The 9,501-nt window shown below is 44.0% G+C and overlaps 2 protein-coding genes across 2 annotated transcripts; both read right to left on the bottom strand.

The window, feature by feature from the left end:
- Nucleotides 1-2,663: 2,663 nt before the first annotated feature.
- On the bottom strand, nt 2,664-2,972 carry LOC136479208 (protein transport protein Sec61 subunit beta-like). Its single transcript, XM_066477144.1, has one exon. The coding sequence runs from the start codon at nt 2,970-2,972 to the stop codon at nt 2,664-2,666; it is 309 nt and encodes a 102-aa protein (XP_066333241.1).
- Nucleotides 2,973-6,031: 3,059 nt separating this feature from the next.
- LOC136479207 (uncharacterized) lies at nt 6,032-7,043 on the bottom strand. The gene is made up of 5 exons (XM_066477143.1): nt 6,939-7,043; nt 6,669-6,866; nt 6,416-6,589; nt 6,160-6,338; nt 6,032-6,038 (listed from the first exon to the last, which is right to left on the bottom strand). The coding sequence occupies exons 1-5, from the start codon at nt 7,032-7,034 to the stop codon at nt 6,032-6,034; spliced, it is 654 nt and encodes a 217-aa protein (XP_066333240.1). The 5' UTR covers nt 7,035-7,043.
- Between the last annotated feature and the right edge of the window lie 2,458 nt (nt 7,044-9,501).

Raw genomic sequence — 9,501 nt, 5'->3', positions numbered from 1 at the left:
TCTATAGCATTTTTGTTCAATAAAAAATAGTTTTAAACCCTACTTGATATACATGAACTATTGGATCAACTTTCGTTTAGCATTTTTATTAGTCACTTTAGGTTACAAGAAATTGATCTACACACTTTATCACATACACTAACACATAAACATGATGCTCATGACATGTTTTAGTAAATGATTTAGGGTGTAACACCGAGGGTGTAACAAATCTTCCCCCTTTAAACAAAATCTCGTCCTGAGATTTTATGTGAGTGCCTAGTGTAGGAAAAAGGGTAAGAGTGAGCTTTTAACATAAACTATTGCCTCGACACACCGGGCAGAAGATGGGGATAATGCTCCAGAATATAAGTCTCCTGCTCCCAAGTTGCTTCGTTCTCCGAATGATTTTGCCACTGGACTTTATAAAATTTCACCACTTTGTTTCTAGTAACTCTCTCTTTTTCATCCAAAATTTTGATAGGATGCTCGATATAAGAAAGATCAGATTGGAGAGGGAGTCTTTCAATTTCTACCACTTCATCGGGAACTCGTAAACACTTTTTTAGCTGGGAGACATGAAAGACATTATGTACTGCTGACAAAATATCCAGGAGTTGGAGACGATAAGCAATAGAACCACACCGCTCCAAATATTTATAAGGTCCAACATAATAAGGAACTAACTTCCCACGAACTCCAAACCGATGCACACATCTTATCGGGGCTACTTTTAGATATACATGGTCACCAACTTCAAACTGCAAGGGCCTTCTCCTCTGGTCCGCATAAGCTTTCTGACGGTTCTGAGCCGTTTTCAAATGACTCTGAATAACATTGATCTGTTCTCTTGCTTCTTTAATAAAATTAGGTCCAAAGTAACCATGGTCACCCACTTCAACCCAGTTAAGAGGTGTCCTACATTTCTTGCCATATAGGGCCTCGAACGGTACCATTCGAATGCTCTCTTGATAGCTATTGTTATTGGAAAACTCAGGGAAAGTCAAGCATTCATCCTATTTTTCTGGATAAGAAATGGCACAAGCTCTCAACATGTCTTCAAGTACTTGATTGACCCTGTCTGTCTGACCGTCAGTTCGTGGATAATAAGTTGAACTTCTAAGGAGACGAGTAACAAGACATTTCTAGAGTTGCTTCCAGAAATGAGAGACAAAGAGACAAAGACTGACCCTCTATCAGAAACAATGGTAAGAGAAACTCCATGTAGGGTCATAACCCGATCAAAATATAACTTAGCATACTTCTTGGCTGAATACCTTGTATCCACCAGGAGAAAATGAGCAGACTTGGTGAGGCAATCCATAATGACCCAAATAAAGACATACCCCATTGCCGTGCAGGGCAAACTCACAACAAAGTCCATAGAAATATCCTCCCATTTCCAAATAGGAATAGACAAGGGCTGTAGAAATCCAGGCATACACATATGGTACGCTTTAACCCTTCCACAAATGTCACATTCTGAGATGTATTTGATAATATCATGTTTTATATTTGGCCACCAATACAAGTGACGCAAATCATGATACATCTTATTACTTCCTGGATGAATGGATAATTTGGAATTATGAGCTTCATCCAAAATTTTTTGTCTAAACTCATCACTTGAGGGAACCACCAACCGGTTCTTAAACTTCACCACACCTTGATCATCAATACTGAAACGAGGACCACACCCTTCAGCAATTAACTTCTTAATATGAGGAATTTTCAAAGCATCTTGCCTTTGCTCTATAATAATTTGCTCAAGTAAATCCGAGAAGAGTAATATGGGCTAACACTTCAAAATGGGTGAGGGACAAAGATTCTTCTTCAACTTGATGCCACTTCTGACTTAAGGCATTAGCCACCACATTAGCTTTTCTAGGGTGATAATGAACTTCTAAGTTATAATCTTTGATTAACTCAAGCCACCTCCGTTGCCTCATATTCAACTCAGATTGAGTGAAAATATATTTGAGACTCTTGTGATCCATATAGATATGCACTTTATTTCCCAACAGGTAATGTCTCCAAATTTTTAGAGCATACACCACTACAGCCAGCTCTAAATCATGGGTGAGATAATTCAACTCGTGCTTTTTTAGCTAACGTGAAGCATAAGCGATCACACGTCCGCATTGCATAAGCACACATCCCAGTCCTGTCCTAGAGGCATCACAATACATATCAAAAGGCCTATCAATATTTGGTTGGGCAAGAACAGGAGCAGAGGTAAGAAACTTTTTTAGGGCTTGGAAAGCTTTTTCACAAGCCGGACTCCATAAAAATTTGACATCCTTCTGGAGCAACTTAGTCATCGGTTGAGCTATTTTGGAAAACTCGGGGATGAAGTGCCGATAATACCCAGCAAGACCAAGGAACTGACGAATCTGATGCACTGACTTTGGAAATTTCCAATTTAACACATCCTGCACCTTGCCAGGATCCACAGAGATGCCTTCAAGTGTCAGAACATGTCCCAAAAACTACACTCGATCCAACCAAAACTCACATTTGCTGAATTTGACATACAGCTTGTGTTCCCTTAACCGAGTCAATACTATTCGAAAATGATTTAGGGTGTAACACCGAGGGTGTTACAGCTTGTCATACATAATTCATCATCGAAAACCGTCTGATTTGGTACTCTGATCCAATCTAAGGAAGCAAGAGCGATTGGATCACACAGAGGTTGTAGCGGTGCGGGAGCGGTAGAGTTTGCTGAAGATGTGGAGGGCGGTGACGAAGCTGATGAAGCAGAGCGACGTGACGAGAACCATGGAGGGCGAGAGGCGTAGGACTGGCGCCTCATCTGTGTAGAAGTAGAGCATGGTGCTCCTGCGGCCGCCTCCCCTGCTGGACGTGGTGGTGAGGCGACAGTGCATCCCGACAGCCGCTGCAGCCATGCTGCGCGGGCCGATGGTGACCGGGTGCGCACCAGCATCGGCTCCACCAATAGAGGTCTGGGACTGCGAGGAGGAGCGGGCCATGCCTGCCAATATCAGATCTGTGGAAGGAGGTACAAGATAACGCCAATCCAAGGGAAGGAGGGGGAAAAGTCTCGGCTACAACTAAAAAAGTTGAAAAGGTGATAGGGACCACCATGCAGTCACTCCTCGTGCGCTGGCCGCCTCCAACTCATTACTAATTTTCCTTTCAACAACCATTCCTCGTATCTTTATCGGCAACTAGTAATAATCTTTCACCCATTTTAATTAATCCAAAATATGTGTGAGTTCTCAGTTTTTTCTAATAAAATTATCCTAATACATTTTCACCAAGTTTGTTAGAAGGACTTTTGTGACATCAGATGACCATAATTAAATACATTATCAAATATATTTTCATAATTTATCTCTTTTATATAGGACACACTAATACTCTTCTTCATAAACTTGGTTGGATTTGAGATAATTTAACTTAAGCCCATTTGTTTCAGTTTTTATTAGGTAGAAATCCGAAGCAGAAACAAATATCCTGGTCATTAAGCTGAATTTTAAAAATCCATATCCTAAGAAAGTTAACCAAAACCTTAAAAGTTGATTGAGAGGTGCCTTCTAGCTTTGGAAAGCTGAGAAGACAAATATTTATTGAATTTTAAAACGAATAAAACATGCAAAAGGTATAAAAACATCCTTCCATCTAAAAGCCCCAAAACTCCGATCCAAACAAATAGGTTCTTAATTAGATAAACTTAGAATCCCTTATATATATGTCAACATACATGTTACATTTTAAATTCAAGTTAAAATAGATTTGTATTAGCACCAGAGGGAGTATAATCATTGAAAACAAACTCGTCCTCCATGTTTTTTAGTGAACGATAGCTTGTTTAACTATATTATTAGTTTGTAAAGAGACTTTTGGTTTCTCCTTGCTAGCTTTTCAGAAAACAAATCAACAGATCATCTCCACGAAACTCTGTAGCTCGTCTCCGACTTCGACGGCTCTCCACCGTTGGATCTATAAAAACCATTGTCTGCAGTCGTACTAACCCAATTTTGTCTAGCTTGTTTCCCTCTTCAATTATGCACTAATCCTACTTCACGGGGCGGATCCCATTAGAGCCGAAACTGCCTCCCTCCCTGTCGGAGAAAAAATTCTAAAGGACTGGGGGTCTCGCGAGGAGGGAGATGGAGGGGCTCAGTCTGAGAAAGAGAGAAGTGAGGAGAAACCCTAAGTCTCCCTGTATTTATAGTCAAAGACGGTTATTGGGCTCGCCTAGGCCTGTTGGGCCTCGGCCTTTTTGGAGGCAGGCATTATATTGTGTCCGCCTCCGGAAGTTGTTTTATAAAGACGGGCATCTTTAGCCAACCACCTCCAAAATAGATTATTTTTGAAGGCCGTTGTGCTATTTAAAGCTCATAAGTCCTGATGACCCATATATATGAGCCAAGACACACGACTCTATAGGATGGTAGTGCAGGTGATGATAAGCAATTGGCAAATTCCCCCTTACTCAATGTCACCCCTCCCTCACTACTCCTTCACTAGGTTCTCAATTTGAAGAGCCAAGCACGCATGCCTTATAACCACTACGGGATACTGTGTATTTACCGAGTGTGAGTAACACTCGGCAAATAGTGATACACACTCGGCAAACTCTTTACCGAGTGTCACACTCGGTAAAGTGGACTCGGCAAACAACGACTCGGTGAAGTTATTTTACCGAGTGTAATATCGGTGCACTCGGAACAGAGATTTACCGAGTGCTGCAACGACACTCGGTAAACAATTATGACTTGACGGTCGTTAGCCTACAAACTGACCGTTAACGGCGACTTTTACAGAGTGTGACCAGCAGCACTCGGTAAATAAATTAGCATTTCGTGATTAAAACAATTCCGCAAATAAATTTTTTGAATAATGTTTACCGAGTGTAGAATCTAACACTCGGTAAACGAATAACCAATTTCGTGATTAAAACAATTCCGCAAATAAACTTCGGGAAATAATGTTTACCGAGTGTTCACACTCGGTAAAAAGTAGTCAAATATTACCGAGTGGCGATGTTGCACTCGGTAAAAAATGGCACACTCGGCAAAATTCACAGAATCAGAATCAATTTGGTTCTGTTCTCTGTTTTACCGAGTGCTGCACTCGGTAAAACTGACAGAAACTCTGTTTTACCGAGTGCTGCACTCGGTAAAATATGTCCACAGAATTTTTTTTGTTTGTTTCAGTGCATATCCAGTCACAATAAACAACAAAATCACAGAAAATTATAATAACATGATAGATAGACAATATATATCACATATATGTCCACAAATGTCACATCCACTCACAATAACCAACATATGTCGACAAGCACCATGCAAAGTCCACAAACACCATCAACATATGTCCAAAGTCCACAAAGTTCAACCAAGTCCACAGTTCAACATATAAACCCATCAAACAAGGTCGGATGGCCTGTCACGTGGTCGGAGGCCTACGGAGAAACGGAGTCAAGTCCAGGTCTTGATCACCCTGCATATCGTTGTTCGATCCAGCTGTAGAAGGTCCCTAGAATGAGATTGCACATGTGAGTTATCTGGATCAAAGCAAATTCTAAGGTCTAAGCTATGGTAGGTCAAACTAAGGTATAAGTTGAAGGTATATGACACGAAAGTGAAGAGTGCATCTAAGTGACTCACAGGAGTGCCGTCGCGCGGAGGTGGAGGCACCAACGGTATCATCGGCGGCGACGGAGGCGGTGGAGGCTGGCCCATGCTCTGAGAAAAACGGGCCATGTACTCGTACCAGTCCTTGTGCGCCTGCTGGAAGGCCTCAAGCTGGGCCTGCACTCGCGCCCTCTCCTGTGCCAACTCGGCCTGGTGCGACAGCTCGAGGGCCTGAAGCTGGCTCTGTGAGGCCTGCTGTGACTCCTGCAGGGCTTCAATCTGGGCCTACAATTATTTATCACATAGTTAGAATGCAAATAAAGAACGAGTAGAAAATGAATGGACAACGAATGCAACAGAACTAACCTGGAGTGCTACCACCTGGGGCTGTGAGCGTGGGCGTATGGCCGGACTCGAACTCGTGCTCCAGGCTCTAATCTGGGCTAGTGTCTGAGTGTTGGCCGTGTCTATGGTGCTGTTGCCCATATAGTACCGCCCGTATGGCTTACCTGGTCCCAACCTCATGACGATGTCACCCTCGAGGTCAGCGGTGCTCGGATCAAATTCTGACCCATGGATCTCTCTCGCCATCGCCGTGTACTCGCTGAGGCGCATGTGCACGCTCGGGTTGCTGTATGCCTCGGGCAGGTCCTCCGCGTTGTAGACGAGGTCGGGGTCCTTTGCCTTGCCCTTGTGTGACAAGGCATATGCCTTGAACGAGGCGCACTCCTGGCCGGGGTGGAACCGCGTCTGCAGGAAGAAGCACAACAATAAGATATTATGCATTCAGAAGTTAGCATAGCAACAACGAAATGAAATCCGCGTACATATCTGGCTGCATATTCCTTGAGGGTAGTGGGGCCTTGTTTGTGCGAGGAACCCTGCATCATCGCACGGCAACGTGAGCGTACGGCGTGATATTGCTCGTACTCCTCACTCAACCACTTGTCCACAATGGCCTCCCAGCAGTTGTCCATCCCCGCACACCAAGCAGGAGGCACCTGCACGTACACGAGCACATGACAAATCATAAATCAATTTCAGTGCAATTAATCGCAGACGATGTAATCTCATGTTTACCGTCAAGTATTGCTCCTTAGTCAGGGGCAGGTGCACTGCCTGCGCTCTGGTGACTCTGTGTCCTCTGCGGCCATGGTAAATTCTTCTGCATAGGAGCTTTGTCTCGTAGAAGAGGTCCTGCACTCGGTGAACACAGACTCTGTTCACCACGTCATCCGCGTCCTCCCTACGTACTCCCTCCGCCAAGGTGTAGTAATCCTACAAGCAAATACAGTCAGTAATATACAATTAATGTGATGTTATTATCAGCATAGTGCGATGAACATGTACCCACAGCTCTTTCATCACCCGGTCGGCCTTGCTGTTATAACACCTGCCAGCTCGATCAGTCTGATCGCTGGCGGCGTGCCAGTGGGACCACTTCATGGCGGGCTGCACAACACCAATCGATCCTCACCATCCCGGGGTAGTTTGCCCTGCACAGAAGACCCAGGATCTCGTTTACTCGGCGAGAGTGACTCCCTGGGATCACCATTTCCCAATCCCTGCACAAAGTTATTGAGATTGAATATTAGTTTCTGTTATAACTTAAAAACCTGTGAATTAGTGTTAACATGCAAAAATTACTTACTTAGTTCCGGATGGCCGAATCACTGGCCGTCTCTGTATGGGTAAGTCTGGGAGGCGCGACGACCCTCGTAGCCAAACCGTAGGCACCCCATTTTCCTCTGCCAGCAAGTCGGCATCCTCCTCGCGCTCAGCCCGCTCGGCCTCATCCTCCCTCCATGCCTCCTCCACCGCCTCCGCTATCTCCTCCCTGGTCTCCTCCTCCTCCTCATCCTCCTCCGTGGCCGCTACGAACTCGTCGTCGTCGTCCTGTGGAGGAGGTGTCGGCTCTCGACGCCCTCGTCGTCGCCGTCCTCCTCCTCCACCCTGGGCTCCTCCATCCTGGGCTCCACCTCCCTGGGCACGCCCTCGTCTGAAAAGCCGTTGGATCCTTGGTATGAAAGGAAGGTACCTCAGGATCTTTGCGCCGACTTTTGTTTGCGTCTTCCGACCATCACCAGATTCTAACTCAATGTACCTAGATGCCTTACACTTCGGACAGTACTTATCGTCAGCATGTTCTCCCCTGAATAAGATGCATCCGTTCGGACAAGCATGTATCTGCTCGTACGACATCTTGAGTGCACGAAGGATTTTATTTGACTCATACGTGTTCTTTGGCAGAACGTGATCATCCGGAAGTAGGGTGCCAACTACTGTCAACAGTTGATCGAAGGATTCTCTACTCCAGCTAAACTGGGACTTCACAGCCATTAGACGTGCAATGCCATCCAGTTTAGAAACATTGGTGCGCCCGTGAAGGGGTTGTTGTGCCGCATCCAACATGGCGTAAAATGCCTTTGCAGTTTGCTCTGGCTCCTGCTCTGCACTTCCTTCATCGAAAGCCATGTCATGGTCATTTAACATTTCTGCCACCCCGGCTTCAGAATCAAACTCCTCGATCCGTTGTCTCACGACCTCTTCTCTCGCACGATGGCGTTCACCATGCATGGTCCACCGGGTATAGTTCTCTACAAATCCATTGTTGACAAGATCTTTAGTCATCTCCTCATATGTTTTCATTGCCTTGTTCTTACACTTCCTACAGGGACACCAGGCATGTCGCTGTCCGTTTGCAAATGCCTTCGTCATGAAATCATTGGCCTTCTCAATCCATTCAGTTGTGTATTGACCCCTCTTCTGATAGCCCGTGTACATCCACTGACGGTCATCCATCCTAACATATAGACGATATTGCAGTTTAGAGCAATAAAACTGGAAATAAGATCAATTCCTCCTGTAAAAATAAGAATACAACATCAACAGAGGATGTGGATTCCTGCAATATTGTGCAGATGTCAACTTTGCGAGGAAAACAAAAGCCAGTCTGAAACTCGCAGATGCTTAACTCTATGGCATTGCTCAACGTTTTGTACTGGATGTTCAGCCAGAGGGCATGCACTTTGATTATGCTGTAATAACGCTGAATTTACTGGTCCTGATGCAATGCAATGGACTAGGGCTTTGTCCCTGGAACTCTAAAAAACTAGTAATATATATGTGGAATATCTATGTGTATCCTAACAACACCTTTCTATAGGTAAAGCTTTTGTTCATCACCTAAAGGTTTATGTTCCAATTAGTGCAGGAAAAATACAGTCTAACAAAGACAGGCAAACAGTTAAATCTTTTCTTTTTCTCTAGTGCCCCGTCTCGATTGCGATAATAATGCAGATAATAAAGCAGCAACACTAGTAGCTAATCGACACACCACACCAGCACCTACCTACTTTCGCTAGGTGGTTTAGTAGTAGCAGTAGTATACAAATTTATTTACAAAGCTCCGTGCACGCTGGAACGTGATGGCACAGTACAGTAGCGTGTGTGTGTGTGTTTCGTTTAAGTTTCGGCCTCAAACGAACAAGCTGTTTAGCTCTAACTATATATATATATATATATATATATATATATATATATATATATATATATATATATATATATATATATATATATATATATATATATAGTTGTCAAACTTGTCAAGGTTTCAAGTTAGAAGAAAAAATGGCAGTAGATAAGGGCAGCCTTTTCTTGTTGCGAATTGTGCTCATCGTATCCTTAATTTGACTGCTCTGTACAAGCCGTAAGTACTACTGCTATACTACTAGTAGTGCTTGCAAGCTTCAGGTTAATTGAGCTTAGGCCTCTCCGGATGTGATGAGCTGAATAATTAATTAACTGGCCTCAGTGAGTGATGCCACTGGCACCAGAAAGAAAGCTGGCATTATTGTACTGTCATAGATTTTTTGTGCATAGCCATTCCCAACTCGTTCGTGCTTTTGGATTA

This window comes from Miscanthus floridulus, chromosome 9, assembly GCF_019320115.1.
Source record: "Miscanthus floridulus cultivar M001 chromosome 9, ASM1932011v1, whole genome shotgun sequence".
Classification (NCBI taxonomy): Eukaryota; Viridiplantae; Streptophyta; class Magnoliopsida; order Poales; family Poaceae; genus Miscanthus; species Miscanthus floridulus.
Note: the sequence above shows the minus strand (reverse complement) of the source record. Positions and strands in the feature narration are given on the sequence as shown.

Coding starts and splice junctions, on each gene's coding strand:
- LOC136479207 (XM_066477143.1), bottom strand. CDS start 7,034: ATGAAGTGGTCCCACTGGCACGCCGCCAGCGATCAGACTGATCGAGCT. Junction 6,590..6,668: donor CTAAGGAGCAATACTTGACG/GTAAACATGAGA, acceptor GTGTACGTGCAG/GTGCCTCCTGCTTGGTGTGC. Junction 6,339..6,415: donor AGGAATATGCAGCCAGATAT/GTACGCGGATTT, acceptor TTCTTCCTGCAG/ACGCGGTTCCACCCCGGCCA.
- LOC136479208 (XM_066477144.1), bottom strand. CDS start 2,972: ATGGCCCGCTCCTCCTCGCAGTCCCAGACCTCTATTGGTGGAGCCGAT.